This window comes from Dipodomys spectabilis, unplaced genomic scaffold, assembly GCF_019054845.1.
Source record: "Dipodomys spectabilis isolate Male_0828 unplaced genomic scaffold, ASM1905484v1 ptg000783l, whole genome shotgun sequence".
NCBI lineage: Eukaryota > Metazoa > Chordata > Mammalia > Rodentia > Heteromyidae > Dipodomys > Dipodomys spectabilis.
The window spans coordinates 11,054,968-11,078,045 of NW_024871460.1; the positions used below are offsets into that span (position 1 = coordinate 11,054,968).

Below are 23,078 nucleotides of genomic sequence, written 5' to 3' on the forward strand. Positions count from 1 at the left end.
TGACAACTTCAGTCATACACCTGCTTCATGTTTCTACAAGTATGGCAATAATCCCTATGAATAAAGACTTCATCTATATATGTATATATATATATATATATATATATTCTGAAAATTGTATATATATATATTTTCAAATGTTGAACATTTTCAGAAATTTGTGGTATCAGTTTTACTCTCTATAGGTTCTTCATCTTCTCACAAGTTGGCCATGCTACCTCCAAGTTCATTCACATCCACAATAATACGTTTATCTCATTTAAACACCAACACCAACTTCTGGGTCCTCCTACACAGCTGTGTTCTTTTCAGTGCTCCAAAGAGCTCCCATAATCGCAGACTTAATTCCTATCAATAGTTTCTATGGTGAGTGTCTCCCCTTATAGTTTGTCTCAAGAATATCTGATTTCCTCTGATGTTTTTCACTTCTTGTTTTTTTATTCCTCCTGGGAAATCCTACTCCATTTAATGTCTGTGTTATCCTACACATTTTTCTTGAACTCACTTAGATATTTCAGGCATATAGTTTTTCTTATTTTCTCAATTGCTGCAATCAGGTTCTTAACTCCTCTTCTGTTGTACGCCATACTTAACACATAGAATACTTTCCTTAGTCTTTGAGAAAGTTTTCAAGTGTTAATATATGGGAAATCAAACAGAAGATCCTTCATATGTCTATATGCCTGACAAAGAAAGTTAGATAAGTCTAATGAATTGAATTGATTTTAACAGCAAAAGTGCATCTACAGCATTTCCCCCATCAATTTCTCTGATCATGTGACCTTGTAGATGACCTTGAACTCATCATAAACTTAATGACTACCAAGCAGCTGAATACAAAACAGAAACATTCTGGTATGCACATAATCAATACTGTCATAATCACAGAGGAAATCTATAAGAAAATCCTTTACAAACCCCTGCATTTTGCTTGCTATATTGTGCTTACGTTTGTGCTTAAGTCTTCAAGGTGAGAGTCCCAACAGCTGTGTTTTGAAGTCTTAAAAGTGTTTCTCTCTAATTTGAAATGCCTATGGAACATGACTGGCTTGCAAGGACAGAAATGCTGCCAAAGAGATACAAAAGCTGGCAGCCCTTCCCTGCACCAAGAACTAAATCAAAATTTTAAATGTCTCTTAAATTGCATCCAAGTGTCTGTGGAAATCCAGCTTGTGGAAACTCCATAGCTTACACAGACTTTCCCTCCATTCAGAAGGCCTTATCTAAAGCAGAAGATATTGAGAAAGGGAGGCATTTTTGTTAAGATACAGTAAACAAAAATACTTTAGGGATTTGTTTACCCTTGAGAATGAAGAGTATTTCTAACTCCTAATTTTGGGTTGCCATTCAGATCATTAAAGCAACGTTATATCTCCTAACAGGTAATAGATTACTTTATCTAGTCACTATATAATTATACTATCTACTTTAAGGAAAACCATAAACTTGCAAATTCTTCAAATGTCAAATGTGGACTCTTCTCCACATAGTTCCTTAAACCATGGGCTTTGCAAATATTCCTGTGTATTCACTAATGCAAAAAATTTTATAGGGGTTCTCTCTATCTCCACTTGCCAAGTAAACCTTTCTGATGTGCCTAATTTGGTGTTACATTTACCATTACCATATACAATTCTGTGGTAATTACCACGGAAGTGTTGTTACTTGTCCACCCCTCTGTTAAAATGGAATGGATAGCGTTGAATTGATTAATTGTCATTAAAGACTAAACTATCTACCTGAAGATTGTCTGTTAGTATACCCAAGACAAAGTAGAATTCAATAAATCCCAGATTTTCTGATTTTTCTGATTTTCTCCAATGAATTCTGATAAAAATAGTTTCTTTTCCAGCATCTTACTACCCTGCTTATCAATCTTCTTCAATTATTAATCTTTCAACTTTTTCAATCTCATTGGCTTGGGATCTTCAATTCTTATTTCCCGTATCTTAGTTTCCATCTGTTTAATCCCAACTTCCATAGCCTTTTATTCTAGAGCTATTTTATATCTATTATATATCACTTGCAGGAAAAAAATTCCTACTAGCAACTATTACTCAACTGCCTCCAGCCCAAATCTTGTATCCCACATCCCTCACTAATTTGAGCAATGATATAATACAAATTATCTTAAATAGTCATATATTGTAATTTAGCTGAAAAGTCCAATCATATTTTTGTTATTCAACACTATGTATCGATCTTTCTACTTTACTAAAAAGTAAACTTATATTCCTCCACATAGTAATAATCAAGTCAGGTTTTCAGTCTTGTAATTTGTTGCCCTTTCTTCTTGTTCATGTGGCTTTTATATTAACCTTCTAGCATTTAAGTCCTTTTTAATGACAGTACAAACCTAGCTGGTATTGATTTGAACCCTATCATGTTATATTACAGAATGGTAAGACTGGGTTTTACAGACATTTAAAAAAATACATTTCAGTTGTGCCTGATGAATTTTTTTAAAAAAAAGAAGTAAAATTTCACTATTTCTTAAATCTTAAAAATTCCAGAAAAATACTTTAAGCATTTGTCATCACAGAAAGTAGCACATTGTGTGCCTTCCCAGAATATGATTGTGCCAATCTCTCAGGATCATGCCCATTCTTCAAGTAGATATTTTTCCATCTTTGTTGAGGTATTCACTTGTCTTATTATTTTATCAGTACTCATACCACTTACATGAAATTTACTTATCTATTTATCCCATATCTATATTAGGTACATCTTCTCTACAGTAAGAGAAAATACTATTTTATTTTTTATCCCCAAGTCAAAAGAAAGTATTCTTTTTAAAGCTTTTTGTGTTGAACTTGAATAAACCATGTCTATCACTTTCTCTAGTGTTATGTTTTAAGCCCAAGAAAAGTAACTTATTTTTCCAAGTCCATCTGGAAAAAGATTTTTTGGCCACCATGAGACAAATCCTTATTATACATATTATTAGTGCTGAATAAAAAGAGAAAAAAAGAATAAATGTTTTATTGTAGCTTGATAGTCTAAATATTCAGGGAAATAATGCCATGTAAAAACTAGATTGCATAAAAATAAATCTAGTTGTATAAATATATAGAGGAAATAGGGGAAATGGTTTTTCGAAAGGCACTCCAGCTATGTTGTCTTTGCTGGTAGGATATAAGACAGAAATACTCATGTTAGACAAGCAACCTAAAATGAAAATAACATTAATGACATGAATAAACTGCACTCTCCGATAAGCTAAGCACTTTTTCTACTTTTTTTCTACTTTTTTTAATGTTTCCAAATTTCTAAAGGGTAAAATGGAAGTTATTATTGTAATGCAACAGAGAAAATATTTTAAAAAGTAAAGGCAAATGTAATAATGATTTGAGTCCACAAAAGTAAAACATGATGATATTATATAGTGTAAAGTTTATAATGCATATATTTAGAAATATTTAGTAGACTGTGATTTGTTTCTTTATTTTCTTTTGGTGATATTGGAGTTTGAACATTTGTTGGGCAGGCAGTCAACTACTTGAACCACAACTCTAGTCCTTTTAGGTTTAGTTATTTTTAGATAGAGTCTAGTACTCTTATTCCCCAGTCCTCACTGTAGACTTCAGTCCTAGACTTCAGTCCTCTAAACTATATTTCTTGTGAAACTAACATTAGGGATGTCTCTCACTGTTTATTGAGATGGAGTCTTAAGCCCAAGGCCCCTAAGTATATGTCAGATCTACACACAAACTTCAATACACCAAAAGAAATAAAAGTAATGAGAAAGGACAGAAAAAAATAAAAACAACCAGGCGCCTGTGGCTCACGCCTGTAATCCTAGCTACTCAGCAGGCTGAGATCTGAGGATCACAGTTCAAAACCAGCCCAGGCAGGAAAGTCCGTGAAACTCTTATTTTCAATAAACCACCAGAAAACCGGAATTGGCATTGTAGCTATAGTGGTAGAGCGGTACCCTTTCGCTGAAGAGCTGAGGGACAGTGCTCAGGCCCAGAGTTCAAGCCCCATCACCGACAAAAAAAAAAAAAAAAGGTATATGGACATGAGCACTAGAAAGAAAGAAAAGATATATTTCAGCCAATCTTCTTGTTCAGACATAGGTTTTAGGTTACAGAGAGAAAGATAAATTAAAAGAAGGAGAGGAAGAGGTATGTACAATTATTAGCCTCAGGCATAGGTGTGTTTTGGGGATCAGAGATAGTGATCATAATGTTCCACTTGTTCATGAACTCAGAATTGGTCGTGTGGGGCATCATTACAATGTGCCTAACAGAGCATTGATGCTTTGTCTTCAATCATAGCAGTTTTAACCATCTGTCTTTTTCCTTACTGGAATCCAAGATGGGAGAGAAGCAACTACAGGAGAGAGAATGGCTCAGAGTAAAGGACACAGACATAGAACAAAGCCAGGGATTGCAAGCTTCTAATACTTTTCCTTTTAGACATCTGCAGGTCCATGTAAGGAGCCACTGTTTTTTTCAGTAAGCGCAGCTTCTGGTTACCTGTTACATATTTGCATGTTACCATCCATTCAGAGTGTTTCTTTTTATTTATTTATTTGTTTGTTTGTTTATTTTTATTCTTAGTGTAAAGGTGATATACAGAGGGATTACAGTTACATAAATTCTGTATGGATAGTCTTAGGGAAGTATTACAAAGGCTCAATAGGTATGTGCATATGACACTAACAAATGATGTTTATCATTGTGCGTAGTTTTTATAACCTAGTCAACCAAACAGTCTGTGGGATCCTCAAGAGAGACTAATCTTCAGAAAGCTTCAGTTTATAAAGGACACAGGGTATTTTGAAAAGAAGTTTATTAATATGAAATTTCTTCAACTTATGAGTAATTGGCTTAAAGTTTTCATCTTTCTAATAGCTTCAAACAAAAGACAGACTATTTAAGTGTGAAAGAATAATGGAAAACACAAGTAATGAGAAAGAGGCAAGCATAGAGTCCAGGTGGAAAATGGCCATCTATAAGAAGAGCTCATTGCTTTGGAGGAAGAAAGGTGAATTTATATTAGCAAAGAATCTTACTCCTGGATTTAGATTTTCAACAGCATGTTAAGAACTTAAATGATAAAGAAAACTAAAATGGTTTTTGAAAAAAAAAAAAAAAAAAAAAAGGTGAATGAAATTGAGAACATCTTATCGGGCAAGGCAAACCAAACACATTAAACCAAATACCATATATTTTTACTTCTATGTGGAAACTAGAACTAAAAAGCATTCACACACATGGACATGTTCAGGAGTATAAAGATCTATATACAGTATTATTTATTTAATCATACAACATAAGACAAGCTAAGACATTACACAGGAAAAGAAGTGAGAATGCAAAAAGATAGAGATGGTTATCTGTGGGACATTGCAAGTACATATGAGAAGAACTCAGCAAAAGTTGATCATCAGTTCACGAAAGGGAGAAAAGACAAATAGATTCTGAGTAGTGAGGACTAGCAGAAGGAGGTGTGCCAGGCAGGAGAAAAAGGAAGATTTCATACTGTCAAAATAAGGCCATTCAAAACTACAAAAAGAGAACAAGGAAATCTGTCAGGGACATTATTTCTTTGAGTAAAAGGTACAGGTGTCTGATGAAGGGGTAAAATTGATTACAATACAACATACATGTTTTCCTAGAACTAAAAAGCTCTCCTACACATGGACATGTTCAGGAGTATAAAGATCCATATACAGTATTATTTATTTAATCATACAACATGAGTCAAGCTAAGACATTACTCAGGAAAATAATCCTACCTTCTCTTATCACTGGTGTAAGGCAATAAAGTAAAGAAAATGGTTTGAAAATGTCACACTATTCAAATGTCTACAGTAATTATAAAGCTCATAAATAAATTTAAAGCACATAAAATATAAAATTTATTCATTTATAATTTCATTTTGGTAAAAGCATAAGCTTAGAACTTCAAAAGTGTGATTACTCCATTTTTAAATTGCTAGCTTAAATTAATTAATGAATTATTTAATTTTCAAAAATATTAAGTAGATCATTGAGATAATTTTTATTGTAGTTCATTTCTGCAAGTTTAGATTTTGTCTTTTCAATAAAGAAATATTCTACATGTAGTTTAATTTATATATCATGTATTTGCCTGGATACTTCCTATTTGTTTAGTGATAAATTGAAATGCATTTTTATTATTACTTTCTCCATATAATAAAAAATTATGTGGAATTTTAAGTAAAAAAATAGTTGAATGAAAAAATTAAACGATTAAAAACATTCTTTTGTCTTCTGCTCTAGATTACTTGCTCCTTTATTTCTCATCTGTCTTTTAGTATTTGATCACATGTTGTTATTTGGTTTCAACTAAAATTATATGTTCAGTATCTTGGGTCAAGATAGGTGAACATTTATATATCTTGGAAAATCTCTTATTCTTTTCCACTGACAACTTCAATTATAATAGGATGCTTTTGTGATAATAAGCATCATTTTTTAAAAGACAATGTCACTTAAACATGGAAAAGGGTCAACATTTGTTTCCAAATAACATCATTACATATCATATTCTTGATGCTCTGATCTTTTAAATTAATATGTTCAATCATTTGTTTTGAAATGTTCTATCAGACTAAGTATTCTAACAAAATAGGCTTAATTTAGCTGGACAGAAAAGACATCTCTTCAGCAATGATGGAGAAATTACAGTGGGCATAGCTTGACTTTCTTTGTTATTTCACTGTAACAATATATTATATATATTCATATATATACGTTTTTAATGAAACATAAATCTTAGAATGTTCATAGAACACAATGCATTTCTGTCCAAAAATCCACTGAATCTCAGTCTACTGAGGTTTACTTATTCTATTGATTTTCTATATTCTAATGTCATTTGTATTCTATGTTATTTATACAATAATATATATGGATATATTAGTGTGTATGTTTATTCATATTTATGATTTGCTAAACTATAGTCATGATCCTGGCTGGAGATGTTTGAAGATGCCAAAAACAAAGTTTTCCTTTAATAATGGAGGCAATGATTTCCACAACAAAAAATGCGCGATTAGAAATATAATTTTAAAACCTGACATGTACATTTGTCACCTTCACTACTCAGAAGACTGGAATCTGAAAGATTAAAATTTCAAGCAAGCTCCAATACAAAATAAACTTTCTTCCACAAGACTTTGGAAAACAAATATGACAATGAAATTTTAAAGTCAAGATAAATACAACAAAATTGAGAAACACAAATGAGTTTAAAAATCAGGAGCCCTGAGAGTCAGAGTTTGATTTTTTCATACATTGATTGAGGGAAATAATTGAGTCTCTGATATGTGTTAGATATTGTGCCCATAATGATTGATTTTTGCTCACATTATTGCATGTGGACTAGCTATGGCATATAGAGATTGTTCGTCACTTTGATAGAGGGCAGAATTAAGATTTAGAAGCCTGCTCTGACTCAATGATATTAAGTGTTAGCCAGAACTCTTCTTCAATCTGAATGTAAAATAATACACCTAGTGTTTTCCTAAAGGGAAATCATCATTGATTCTGAATTGGCAGCCTGCAGGAGTTTCAGAGACTATGACAAGGTGTCTTTGGCATAGCAGCAGAGCAGTTTTGTATCTGTTATTATGAAAATGTCTGTCTCTAGATAATATAAATTAATTTGCTGTATCCCAAAGAAACAAGCTAAAACTCCTATCACTTAAACATGGTACCATTAATTCCTTTTTAAATGAAAAGTCTCATTAAAACTACAATACCACACTCATCTGGGACAAAAGCAGTGACCTCTAGAGATTTTCAATTTATTAAGTTAATGAAAATGGCAAAACCAGGCCCTATTACTAGGTCTTCTTCCTTTCCTTCCTCCTTCTCTCCTCCCTTCCTTCCTTCCTTGCTTCTTTCTTCTTTCTTTCTCTCACTTGCCCTCCCTCTCTCTCCCCTCTTTTCTTCTTTCTTTCCTTTCTTGCTTGCTTGCTTGCTTGTTTTTTCTTTCTTTCCTTTATTTATTTTCTTTTATCTTTCTCCTTTCCTTCTTTCCTTTCTTTCTTTCTTTCTTTCCTTTCTTTCTTTTTCTTTCTTTCTCTCTTTCTTTCTTTCCTTCCTTCCTTCCTTCTTTTCTATTCCTTCCTTCCTTCCTTTCCCACTCTTTCACTGTCTTCTGTCTTATCATCATTTGTGTTTAACTACTTCCTAGTTCAAATGACCATAATGTCACCTCTATGAAATTGGAGATTACTGCAATAGCTTACTAACTTGCACTACCAGCTCCTAGTTTTGCATCTTCAAACTATATTCCTCACTCTGAAATCATTAGGATCATTTTAAAACATAGCATAACAAAATATTATTGATGTGATACATAGTCCTATCTATACCTACTGCCCAGTTTTCTTTAAAACAGGTCAAAATCCTACAGAGTTGTAGTCAGTATGGAAGGAAGCCGAAGCCTGGTTGCTTGAGCTATTGTGAGGCATCTCTCCTTCATTCATACTTCTCTAGTCACATTATTTTTCTTGCTGTTGCTGGAAAATAACATATATGTCAGGTGAGGTGCTCCTCGATGATAAGATTTAAATAGCTTTAAGAAAATATCCTGAACCAAGAATATTTTGTCTAATCTCAGACATATGAATACATTTGAATTTATTAGGCTATTTTAGATGAGTAAGCAATATAACTGTAAGGAAGATTTCAAGTAAAGGAGTTTCTTTTTTAATTTTATTGTCAAGATAGTATACAGAGGAGTTTCTTAATTGGAGCTTTTTTTTGTTTTTTGTTTTTTTTAACTGGATGTGACTTAAAGATGGATTGCCTGGAATCAAGAGTGAAAACATACATAGAAGAATAGAATATTATAGCAAATGAAAAACAATAGTGGTTAGGGTCTTAAAAGTGCTAAGTAAAAGTGAGAAATATTGAATTATGAATTTTGAAATGCAGCAGAATTTACTTGAAGGAATGAATATGAAATGTGGCAAAACAACTAAGCTCATGAAATGGCAATTCTTTGTCTTTATTCCCCTTCTCAGTAAATAGTAACTATATTTTTCCACTTGTAAGCTAGTTGTAGTAAAATCCTTGGGTTTTTCTTGACAGATAAAACTCTAAGTATTTTCATGTGTGTCCTGATGCTTTAAAGTATATGTATATTGCAAAATGATTAAATCTAGCTAAGAATGTAAGCACTTCCTCACATAGTTATTTTGACTTGTACTTTTTTTTTTTAAATTGGTTGTGGGGCTTGAACTCTGGGGCTGGGCGCTGTCCCTCAGCTCTTCAGCTCAAGACTAGCTCTCTACCATTTGAGCCACAGCGCCACTTCCAGTTTTCTGGTGGTTTATTGGAGATAAGAGTCTCACGAACTTTCCTGCCCAGGCTAGTTTTGAACCCCATCCTCAGATCTCAGCCTTCTGACTAGCTAGGATTACAGGCCTGAGCCATCAGTGCCAGACTTGTTATCTTCCTTACATTTCACATTAACCCAGCGCGGGTTGGGGGCGGGGATGTGTAGTCTGTAGTTTGTTTCAGAGCAGCATGCCCTGATCACCTTTGATAATTAGAATGATTCTGATACTAAATTTGTAAACTTCATGTTAAAAGGAAGGAATAAAAATTACAATGAATTAAATTTAATCTAAATCTAATTTAATTTCTTTAGTTGCAAATAACTAAAAAATATAGCAGTAATTTCTTAGAGAAATTTGAAGACATAAGTATGGATTTGCTTTGAATATTTATTTATTTAGAGAAGCAGTGTGGATATTTAGACACACCTACACTTGCCATTTCATTCTGGACATGTGCTTGATATGGTATGGGCCCAAGAACTGGAAATTGGATCAAGATGTACATTTTTCTCAAATTTACCACCTATTGAGGATGGTAAACTCAATTATTTTTCTGCAGTTTCTTCAACAAATAGTGAAATATCAAAGATGCTTAGCCAGATAACTTTAAAGTTCTTATCAATAAGTCTTATCAGTAAATTCATTTATTGGTATACATTAAATGCATCTGTTTTTAGCTTTATGTACATTAGTTTAAATTCTATAGAGATATTTTGTTTTCCTGGTTACATCACTATTTGGACTATCACCGGTATATATGATGCCTGAGTATTATCCTATATATTTCTATATATCCTATATATTTCTAATCATAGTTTTCAATTCTTTGTTCAATCTTAGCCTTGGATCAACTGTTCAGTTCTCTTGTGATGAAGATTATGTCCTACAGGGGGCAAAAAGCATCACTTGCCAACGAATAGCTGAAGTTTTTGCTGCTTGGAGTGATCACAGGCCCGTATGTAAAGGTAAAAGATGATTTTTAATATAAAAAAGTCTCTTTGAACGTACTGTAATAGTTTTAAGCTTGTCTCAATGAACATAAATTGCAATTGAATATCTAAGTTTAAGTAACTAATAAATCATCTATCTAGTTGTTTAAATAATATTTGTGGAATATTTATAAAATGTTGTGTCATTGTGTCCAATCTAGTAATTAACCAACAGTGGATGGACATACAAATTTTGCATTATAAGACATTGGAAATTTTCCTGGCTTTCATTTATATAGATTGTTATTTGAGTAGTTCATGGCAGTGACATGAAAATTAACAAAGACATGTCAATAAGTGCTTTGTCTTTATTACTAGCAATTGTAGACTGTTTTCATATAGGTGCATATAAAACGATTGTGTTTAGATAGATATTTATAATATGTGAACATACATAGAAAATACCACCTGAAGAATATACTGACTTAGAATTGTATTAGCTATAGAGAAAACTATTGAGAAAGAAAGTGAGCTGTTACCTTTTTGGAAAGAAAGAAAAGAGAAACCCAACTTTGCTTATCATTCTGTTTGCTTGCTTGTTTGTTTTTTAGTGAGAGTCCAAGTATTAAAATATGTTGACAGGTGCTGGTGGCTCATGCCTGTAGTCCTAGCTACTCAGGCTAAGATCTGAGGATCACGGTTCAAAGCCAGCCTGGTACGAAAGTCTTTGTGACTCTGATCTCCAATAAACCACAAGAAAACTGAAAGTGGTGCTGTGACTCAAGTAGTAGAGTGCTAGACTTGAGCTGAAGAGCTGAAGGACAGCGCCCAGGCCCAGAGTTTAAGTCCCACAAACAACCAAAAAAAAAAAAGTTCACTCATTTGCTATTAATTCCAGCATGCATTGCACAGTGAGAGATCTGATTGCAAAGCATGGTTCTTTCTTGTAGTTTCAATATCATAAACATTAGGTATTTATAAATTAATTTGCAAATATCATTAGAAATAAATATAAACATTGTGAAAAACTAAGCCTTTGATGTTATATTGAATCCCAATAGCAAAGACTACTACTTTCTACCAGGAGAATAAAAAACCACTTCTCAAATTTAAATCTCACTAACCAATTTGTGACAAAGGATAGATAAGTTTGACTTCATTGAGACAAGTTTGAATATAATTAAATAATGCAATTATTCCCTTGGCTTCTATACTGTTACGCTCTTTTCCTACCTTCTGACTGCCTCTTTACCATCTGGTGCACTTGCTCATTTTCCTCTTCTTTAAACTGTATTGCCAACAAAGAAATCCCAGTCTTCCTCCTCTTTCTAGCTCCCACTCCCACTGAATGTCTTCAAATAAAAATGTTTCCATATGAACTGAAAGGAGCCTTTCCCTTTAAAACTTCATGGAGTTTCACTTAAAAACTAGTCCACTGACATTCCCAGTTATGCGCATGTTGTGCCGCTGGTTATTTTGAATAATGGCCTTTTTGTGTTGTTGTTATGTGTCAGTTCTCAAGCTGCCTTTAGCTCCTGTCTCATAGGGAGGGTTTTTAGAGTCACCACACTCTGTTCAGACTTCTCAGAGTGGGGATGATGTCAGTGGAAGAGAAAAAGGCAGGTATAAGAACTACTACCAAGAGGGAAAAGCAAAGTATTTTAGGATTAACTGAATATAGAAGTAGGAAGTGACAAGGAGGAGGGAAAAGATGATGTTCAAGTATCTTTGAGTGAAAGAAAAATCTCTTGTGCTGGTAATGAATGTGAAGGAAGTGAGAACCAAGCTATGTGGGAAGCGAGCTCAGTTACTACAACTTTGTCATTCTTGGCACCATTTCTAAAATGTACTATATTCCAGGCATGAAGCTAACCACTGCGTGTACCAGGTCTCTTTTAATCATCAAAATAATCCCAGGGAAATATGGTTATCTTTGTTTCCTTTGAAGAAAAGAAGAACTTACAGCATAGAGCAATCTGACCACTTTCTGAAAGCAAATAGCGAGAAAATGGCAAAGACTTCCTTTAAAAAGAAAGCTTTTTTCATAAGCTAGGAAGAAGAAGCCAGACTTCCGACAATTAGAAGGAATAGAGAAACAAATAAATTAGCAGGAACAGAATACATCAGCCACTTGGAAAAGGCAACACAGAGTGAGAAATTCTAAAATCTAATAAATGTTCCTGGCCACGTGTAGGTGTCTATTCACTATAATTCTCTTTTTTAAAAAAAAAAAAAATAGGCTTATAAAATGGCACAGAATATGCTAACATTAAAAAGAATCCTAAAATGGTGATGATGAAAAGATCAGAGTCATTAGAGGAAAGACATTAAACTAAAAGTTGTATACTGTTGCATAAATGATGGTGGAGCTAGATTGCACACTAGGTTTAAATCTTAAAATGGCAAACAAGAGAAAAACTTTGAAAAATTGACATATCAAAAAAAACAAGAAAGAAAGAAAAGAAGATAACTCTATGAAATTCAAATATACGAAAACACAAAGAATGCAAACATTTTCCTGGGTTTGAAGCATAAAGAAGCTTTGATTTTCTTTATCAAATGATCATTGAGTACTCTGTTTCCTAGGAATTACTCTTGCAAATGTTCTGGCAGTAAATAGATCACTGCCTCTGAACACTGAATTCTTATGGTGTTCTTCAGTTGAAATAAAATGGTAGGTATAAGAGCCTCTTCTTGCATTCCAAATCATGTGTTCCAAGTGCCCTACTTCAGTGTTACATAAATTAAAGTATGAGTTTTTGGTCACAAAAGAGAATATGGAAAGAAATGATATACTCATGGACAGGAGAATAATGTTAACATGGAACTTTCACTCAAGAAGTTAGAGCTAGATAACAGAATGTGATGTGTGTGTGTGCGTGTGTGTGTGTGTGCGTGTGTGTGTGTTTGTGTGTGTGTGTGTGTGTGTGTCTGCATGTGTGTGTATGTGTGTGTGTATATATAATTTGAAATTGAAACTATAAACCATTTTTATTCAAGACTCAAATTTTGACAAAAAGAACAAATCATTCTTAAGACTGTAAATAGTTCAAAGGCAGAAATAATGTATCGTGTTATTTAGTTAGTTTTCATCAAGCCTACAACACAAAGAGCAGCTCTGAACTGAGTTTATTTTCAAGTAATGTTAGTTGAATATTAATGTGTGGTTGTTTTTCTTCGATTTCCAGATAGATGATTGTGTCATGTATATCTGTTATCTATGCTCATTCAATAGTCATTAGCAAATAGGCATAAAAATTGTATGATTGAGATTCATATATTATTATGATTCCCTCTAAATTTACATCATTTTAGCAGATATTAATCATGTCTACATAGCTTTATTTGCTTATTGCTTGCAAGGCACATATGTGTGTGGCTTATAAAATATTTTTTGCTGCTAAAAATTACTATCTATGGTGCTGGAAACAGTGGTGGAGAGAACATGCTGAAATAGTAATTGAAGTTTGAAAATGACTATCCACTGTGAATCTGAACAAAGAATAGTTTTCATGTCTCATGGGTGCTTGGGCAGAATAAATATGCTTTCTACCAGAGACAGTATAAATAGCAGTATCAGTACACTGCACCTTTGAGAGATTATTAATATAGCTCTGTCTGTGTATTGCATGAGCAATCAAGAAATGATGATTTTTAAAGGGACCAAAAGTTCACATAATTAAGAATTAAAGGTAAAGAGAAATTTTGAAATTACTATGAATGATTTTATACAAACTCAACTGCTAATGTTATTCCTTAAATTGAATATGTATATGAATACTTAGTTTACTGTGATAAAAACAACTGTGATTAAAAAAACCAACTGTTCCTCTGTTGAAAATGCAGTACATGTCTGTAAGCTGGAGCTTCTGCTAGTGAGCAGTTGACTTTTGCTAGTAAGCAGTTGAGTGAAATTTAGCATGTTTGTTTTAGAATGGTGAGGGAAATTGCATTCTGGTGGTAGACTTGATTATCATATTAATTTGGGAGGATTTAGGAATTATGATAGCAAACAGAAGATCATTTTTGCATACACATAGGTATAACCATCTGAATATCCAAATAAGGAAGAATATTTTCATTCTTGGAGATGGCCAGAACTTAGAAGTCATTTTTGTGTATTTCAGCAAAGAAAGTAGAATTTATAAATCATTCCATGTACAGTGAACATACCATGAGAAATAATGTCATGTGAACTTCCCGTTGGGGAATGAGGTGGGATAGGGGTATTCTCTGTAAAATAATGAAAGATCTAGAGTGAGATAATATAAAATTTGACATTATATTCCTCTTTTGTCTCAAGATATACTCGAACCTCACCATTTCTGTTGTCAGTAAGTTCCTATACCACTATTAAAATTATTTCATATCTTCCCATTTAATTTGTAATTTACCCTAAATATGCCTTACAGATTAACCCCATCAAAATAGTAGTTCCATTATTTCTGAAAAATGTTCTAAGATACCATGTTGTTCCCCAATTCTGTATCACAATGAAAGGAAAATTAAAAACATTTCAGATTATTCCTGTCCAAATTTGTACTCTTCTTATAAAGTAAATACTGTATTTACAATGATATTTTATCTACACAGAGTATTATGTCAGTACTAAATAGTAAGACGATAAAAATGGAGATGGAGATGGAGTGAGACAATCAGTCTTAGAAGTTGTTTTGATCTCAAAGCTATTTCTCAAGAGCAGTCTTTTAATTTCCAGAATAATCTACAAATGATTTCCACTAAATTTGTTCCTTAATATTTTTATCACTAGTTCATTTCAACATCTCAGTTCTGTCTAAAATCACCTTTTAGATTTTCACCTGCCCCTTAATAATAAGCCCACTGAACTACATTCTTGCTACCTCTCAAAAAAATCGTATATGAACTCCATAAGTTCCTTTCTGTTTCACTTATCATTTACCATCTTCTAACCAGTTATTTTATATTTGCTGTCTTTATAGCACCAGTGAGAATTTCTGTTTGTCAAGGTTCACCAATTATGTAATGGGGAGAAAACACACTTCTTTGTCAAAAACTACCCAAGAAAGTGAAAAATAATCAAAACATTTAAAGAACTTGAATTTTGAATGTACACAGTTCAACTTTTGACAGGAATGGGTATCAGTCCTTGTGACCTAATTGTACACATTGTCTTGGAGTCAATAGAAGTATAAGTAAAATATAATTATGTTTTTATATAAAAAATTAAAATAGTTTACACTATTTATATTTCTTAGCCAAATCAAAGACCTATGATCCTCAGGGTCATAAATTCTTAAACAGGATTTATCAAAATCTTTTAGGATATTTAAATTATCAGAAAGTTTTACATATATAATGTTTCATTTTATTTTATTCATATATTTATAATATTTATCCTATTGACTATTATACTCATTTTATACATAAAATTGATCATGAATAATCATTTAAATATTATGCTAAGATTTAATTAGATATAACAGACATGCTAAGAAGATAGCAATGTGATCTTTGCAAGCAAAGAAAGTCACTCTGGCAAAATTCTTCCTGTGATGCAAAAGCAATTAGAGCATTATGCCCAAGAGCAAACCAGAACCTGCTGAAACTTGTCAGCCAGAAATGTACATACCAGGTGTTTTTCTGTAGCTGCTGTTGATGTCTTCTTAGTTCCATCAAGTAATGTTACAGATGAAATGATGCATAATAAAGATGATATTAGCAATAAATAGAGTGACATATGGTGAGGAAGATAGGCAGATGGTGCAGATATAGAAGTTTATCGCACATTTGTTTTTCTTGGTGGTCATTTTTATTTTCCCTAAAAGCAATAGTTCTAAATTTGTATTATGTAATCTGAATTAACAAATAAATCTTACTGTTTTCTCTATAGAAGTTAATCGATTTTAATAAAATGTTATTCACATGGTATTTGAAGGAAATTCAAGGGATAAATTGATACACACCTTACTTGTAGAAAATAAATGATCTCAAATGCAAAACTACCCACACAATTAAAAATTTTGCATTTAAATGGTGCTTTTCCTTGATGTAGTTGGTCTGAAATCCATTCCTCACTGTACTCCTAGCTAATACAGCATTAGCAAGATAAACAAAGCAAAATAATTGTTTGGCTTTGTATAGAAAAGGAATGAGTCAACAAGAAAAAGAAGATTCTATGTTCAACTCTGATACTTTTGAGGGTATTTGTGTGTGTGTGTGTGTGTGTGCACGCGTGTGTGTGTGATTTCAGGAAGTACATAATGCTAGCTCCAGGTCTCAGAAGGAAATTCTAAGTATTCTAAAGGAGCATTTTTTCTTTCTGGAATGTTAGAGGACATGTTGCTGTTATTTTTATTTTCATGTTCTTTTATAGTTTTTTAATTAAGTTATTTATTGTTACTATAGAGGTGATATACAGAGGGATTGCAATTGCATAATTCAGATAATGGGTACAGTCACTTTTCTAAAATGTCTTCTCTTCCCTCATTCCTTCCCAGTCCTCCCCTCTGGTCTCCTCCTACAATTGTATAGTTTCATCAATGTCCACAAAGCTCCATTGCTGAACTTTGTCACCCTTTCCCCTCTAGTTCTGTGTCCTCCCCCATCCTCCCAAAGGTATACAATGTGAATGCACAATACATAAGGTAAAAAAGACAGAATCATCAAAAGCTAAAAAGTGAAAAATATTTTGTTTCCATATTTTGGGGTTCATTTCAGTATGTATATTATTTTAGATAACTAGGAAGAGGGAGTTAGGCATTGTACCTTTATGTTTCTCATCTAAGACTATCTCTTTTGGTCTCACTCTGTGGGAGTATGTTGAATCCTGTATAATTTGTCATAGCCCAGTGCATTTTAGATCTAATTTCTGCCTGTCAGAGAGACATGCACCAGTTGTCTCTCTGAGCTTGGTTTACTTGACTTCACATGATTTGTTCTAGTTCCATCCATTTCCCTGCAAATGACATTATTTTATTCTTTCTAATGGTTGTGTAAAATTCCATTGTGTATAAGTACCACATTTTTTTGGATCCAAATCTTGACTATTGAGAATGGTGTGTCAATGAACATGGATGGCAGGTGTCCTTATCATATCTGGCCCATAAGCTCAGTATTTGTTCTATACATAGAGAAAATAATAATTTTAAATGTTTTAGAAGCCATTGCTAACAAAAATGCTATTGTTTCCTCTAGAATTATGTTTTTTTAAGATAAATGTTACATTTAGTGTCTAAATGCTTATTGGTAATCAAACCACATCAAAGTTAGTTAGGTTCTACTGACCTCTTATATCATATCTCTCATGAAAATATAAATTCATATGAGAGTAAAGATTGTTTGCATGCATTTCATTTCTATTAACACACTTCTAATATGTTGCTTTTTTAATACATATCTTTAGAAATATAATGTAATTACTGATGTACTTTACACTAATTGTGATTTTGAGAATTATTAAATGATAAAATACTTTACTACCTAAAAAAAATTAGTGAATAAAAGTTGAAGGAGATTTGAAATCCAGAAAATTAAAAGTAAAACAACTTCCAGCATTCAAAAAAAGGCCTCAGTATTTGAAATTAAATAATGGTAATGTCAACTATATTAGGACCAATAATCCAGTAAACAAAGAAAATGAAAAGAAATAGTAACTCATGATGATAATTGTTATTGCAGTAGATTTCATATACATAAATACCATGATGACAAACACTTAAAACTGTTAAAAAGAAGAGCTATAAAGAACTTGAGCAAACAGTGATATGGACATAGAGATAGAGTGAATTTGAGCAAAATGCATCATACATTTGTACATAAGTATTGCAATGCACTTATTTGTCCAGTTAATTTTTGTTAATAAAATTTGAAAAAAATACCCTCATAAACAATGTATGAATGAGCTTAATTGAACAACAAAGGTCTGAAAAATATGAAATATAATACTGTAATGCAAGGATGAGATAAAAAGAAACTAATAAAGTAATTGTAGGTATTTTTTTTAGTTGAAGCCACTGATGTAGACAGACATTTGAATGAATTCTTAAAATGAAATCTATGAATCTATGAATTTTACCCTACCATCTCTGTGCTATAGATATGCAGATCTATTGGACAGAAAAATCTGTGAGTAAAAGCAATGCCACAGATGGGTGTCATGAACTGTATGGAAGTCTCCCAAATATTAATAAGAATCAGCAATTTCATTACTGGGTGTAACATGCAAAAGAAATTTAACCAGTGTGCCAAGGGGATAACTTTATTGTCATAGTTATTGCTGCATTGTTTGTAGTATTCAAGGTATGGATTCTAGCTATGTGTCCATTAACAAACGGATGAAAAATTGTGTTACATATATATAACAAAATGCTATTAGCCTTAAAAAGAAGGAAATTGTCTTTTTCTTAACCAGACCTGGGGATTGAACTCAGGGCCTAAGCAATTGCCCCTGAGCTTCTTTTGCTCAAGGCTAGCACTCTACCACTTGAACCACAGCACCACTTCTGTTTTTTTTCTGTTTATGCAGTACTGAGGAATCAAACCCGGGGCTTCATGAATGCTAGGCAAGCACTCTACCACTAAGCCACATTCCCAGCCCAGAAACTCATTTTTCACAACATAATTGACCCTGGAGGAAATTCTATTAAATAAAACATGTCAGGCCCAGAAAGACAAATCATGGTTATATATCAAACATAAAAATAATTAGTATCTACAAATAGAGAATAAAATAGTGATTGTTAAGGTCTTGGAGTTGGAAAGGAGGGTAGTGAAAAATTGGTCAAAGGGTATGAGGAACAGAGTGGGTTCTTGAAATGCTTAATAGACAATATTTAAGAATACTATGCTCTACATTTAAGTCTTCTGAGAGATTTGATATTAAATTTGCTCACCAAATTAAAAAAAAAAGCCAAGTGCTTGAATTTAGAGTAATCTCAACTAGTTTAATTTAATCTTTCCACAATTTAGCCATGAATCAGGTATCCTATATTGTGTATAATTTTTCTTTGTTAATTGTACCTTAAAGGCTGGAAATTGTTTGGAAATAAATGTCATGCAATGAAGTACAAAAGAAAAGGAATGAATAATCTGACAGAGGAAATAGTGAGTACTCATTTTGGGAACAATTGTAATAATTAGAATAAATCCCAGTATGCCTTTAAGTCAGTGGTAAGAGAAAGAGGATTAGAAGAGACATTATCTAAGGACTGGCTGCTATACAAATGACAACTGAAGGAAGTAGAGCCTGTAAAGGAGACCAGAGAAGGGGCAGCTAAAACAGGAGCAAGACTGAGAGAGACAAATTTTGCTATGCCATCACAGAAAAAGATTTGTTTCCGGAGATAGGGTCAACATTGTTAAATGCTGCAAAATGATCAAGAAAATAACCCATTGAATTTCACAGCCCAGTGGTCCCCAGTACATTTGCCAGAACACGACAAGAAAGGCTTAAGTTAGTAGACAGAGGACATTGCAATTAGGGAAATATTGCTTTTAAGATGGGAGAGGCTCATAATGAAGACAAATATGGAGAGCTTATGTCGAGAGACCTGAGACACAGATGACAATAGAGTCTATAGGAAGATAACAGTCCTGAGACCGGGAGACTTTGGTACTTAGAATTGAGGGGCTAATGTTGGCCTTGCCTAGGAATTGATGCTTCCTCTTTTCTGAAGTGTTGATTGTAGAAGGAATTATACAACATATAAGTGATATTTAGCTGGCAAGCAGAAAAGGCACCATTTTCTTGTGATAGACACCTTCCCTCCCACATTTCCTTTTCTGTGTGTAGCAAATTAGGTGAAGTTAGTCAAGGAGAAGTTTTGTAATGAAGGGTGAATAGAACTGAAAATAAAATTGGTACAAATAGGGGGTTGTGAGGGGGGGTGTCAGCAATCAGCCTGCAAGATGTCATATCCTGAGGCTTTCATTTAACTCAGTGGTCTTTATCTCTTGTGGCACATTAGAATCACCTAGAGAGCTTTTAAAATAAAAACCTGTGCCTGAGGCATACCTCAAACCAATTAAATAAACTCTCTGGAGGATAATTCAGTTAAACCATCCCTCTCTGTGATAAATCGATCACTGTAACCACATGAAGGATGCAGAGAACAACTTGAAACAATCTTCCTGCCTGTGTAGTTGCTCTGCTACTCTCAAGTCAGTCACTGGCAGGCTGTTCAGCATTTACCTACTCACATCATATTCCCTATGGACAGAATGGCAACATGGAAGTTGAATGCATTCTATTTGTTGAACCAGAGCAATCGCTGACCATGTTTTCTCCGTACTGGACATATCCAGATACTGAGAGAAATGCAAATTTGCAAGCCTAAAATGTCAAAGATGGACTCATTTTCATATGTGTCGTGTATGACCACCTCAAAATGGCACTGATTTTCTTTTGAGATAACACTCTCTTTGAAAAGACAAGAAATGGGGTCATAAGTAAATGAGCCACCCATCATTTTCACTTTTATTGTCCCTTCCAGATACCTTTTAACTTATTTACTCCCAGGAAATAAGCCAAGACAAATATAGGTATACATTATGGAAATGATTTTAAGAAGAAAATTAAATAAGCAATGTGCATTTATAAAGCAGGAATTCTTTCGAACGTTTGTTTGAAGTGCCAACTTTTCACCATCTGCATTACTATTGTTCTTCTTCCTTTTCCTCATTCTATTCTCTATTAATAAACCAACATTCCAAGCATTTGATTACCTTGATGGCATTTCAGTTGTCTGATTTAAAAGTAAAGAGACATTTTATTGTTATTATTAAGGAGTTTGATGAAGGGGCTACCATTCTTTAATTCAGGTTTCTAGTGAGAGTACAATTCTTGGAGAATTTCACCCCTCCCTTCTTTTTTCTTCGTTCTCCACATCCAGTCCCTACCCACAAGTTACATAGCTCATTTTTTACATAATGTATATTGAATACAATTACTGCATTTGCTCACACTTTCTCTTTGCATCACAAATGTACCTTTCTAGGAAATTGTTATAGGCAATATTTATGACTATTATTTATTTTCTGAATGAAAGATGCTATGAACTTATTGCAAAGAAAATTTATTATTGTTTGTTTGATACTGGAGAAGCTTCTATTTCAATGTTTGAAGGAAAAATATCTGCTTTGTGGGATGCGCAAAACTAAATACATTATGAAAATCACTACTGCTACCTTAAATAACCAATAATATGCTTCATATATCCCAAGTACTTATAGGGGGAAAGAAGACACAACAAATTTTTTAGACATAAAGCAAGAGAGAGGAGAGGGTATTTATTGCCTTCTAAGTCTGCTTTACCAAGTGTCAAAAGTGGTTTTCTCTAAGACTGACCCAAAGTTTTCTGAAAAGCTTCTCATTTAACAACATTTACATCTGCATAAAATGTCCTTGTAAATTATTATCTTTCATTGTATGTTTCCTACCCATCTGGGGCATTTTAATGAAAATTGAAACATCATAAAGATGATGTAGTTAGGGGAATTTTGTGAAATCTTAACTGAAAGAACTCCAATTATTTTCATTTTCATAACCATAAAAAATATTTATGAGGCTGGGAAGGTGGCGCAGTGGTAGAGTACTTGCCTTGCAGGAATGAAGCTCTGGGGTTGATTCCTCAGCACCACATAAACCGAAAAAGCAAGAAGTGGTGCTATGGTTCAAGTGCTAGAGCGCTAGCCTTGAGCTGAAGAGCTGAGGGACAGCACCCAGACCCAGAGTTCAAGACCCACAACCAACCAAATATATATATAATATATATATATATTATATATATGAATTGTACACAGTAGCACTCTCTGATTGTGAGCCATGAATTCCAGTAGCTGCTTTTTACCATTTACAAAAAAATATGCTCTTCATCTCCCAGAAAGTAATGACAATATTGACTATAGTGAAGCTTTTTTTCCCCCTTTTTTTCCTAGTAGAAACAACTGCCTGATAACTATCAAATCTGGAAGCAATATGATTAGCTTATTTTACAATTATAATAGGTAAGGAAGAAAACAGTGAGAATCACCAGAGAGAGCTTATTTAGAAAGTCAAAAGAACAATTTTAAATCAATTATAAGAAACTGAATGGCACCTGTAAACTGATAAAGACATTGTGAGACTGTCTTACATTCAAGCCTTGAGGACTAAATTGATGAAGCAAGAACCCAGGCAAAGAGGATGTCTACAAATTCTCCAATGACAACGCAGAGCTGAGAAACTTGAATAAAAAGACATTCCTTAGACATAGGCCCAGGACTGAATAAAGAATGTGTGATGTAAACCTATAAGAGCCTAGATGTGTTCAAATTTTTAAGTATGCTAAAAATAATGCTTCAATACCTCTGCTTATATCAAAGAAAATAAGTTCATTTATGTGCTACTTACATTTTTCTCTCTTACTCTTTCTTTTCATATATGCTTATCAATTTATAATCAGTATTAGTAGGCACTTAGGTAATGTATTCAGTGGTACTCTGATAAGTAGATCCATTTCCAAGTTATTTTACTTGTGTAAAGTACACTTAATGTCAGCTTCATTGTTTATTAGTAAATATAGCTATGTAGTATGCAAAACAGATCCATATAATATTATCTAGTTGATGATATTGATAGATACTGATTTACATTGTGTGATTTCAGTAATCATGTAGCTATTCTTAGCTACAATTTCCTCCTTTGAGATTTATTTGGCATACCACTACTAGACTGTTCTTTAAAAACAAGACTGCTTTCAAAATGCAACTTTTTTTCCTGTCAATAATTTATAGAGTTACAATTAAAGTTAAAGTTTTTATTTTGACATTTGGAACTTCCAAGCTGTGAAATTGCTTTCAAA

General features: G+C 33.1%; 1 protein-coding gene across 4 annotated transcripts in view; it reads left to right on the forward strand.

Annotated features, from left to right (window-relative positions):
* Csmd3 (CUB and Sushi multiple domains 3) overlaps positions 1 to 23,078 on the forward strand; it is a 926,836-nt gene that overhangs the window by 392,069 nt on the left and 511,689 nt on the right. For all 4 annotated transcript variants that reach the window (XM_042673149.1, XM_042673151.1, XM_042673150.1 and 1 more), the window contains one exon: positions 10,169 to 10,293. In XM_042673149.1, the coding sequence (XP_042529083.1) occupies positions 10,169 to 10,293 (125 nt within the window). The remainder of the gene's footprint in view (positions 1 to 10,168; positions 10,294 to 23,078) is intronic.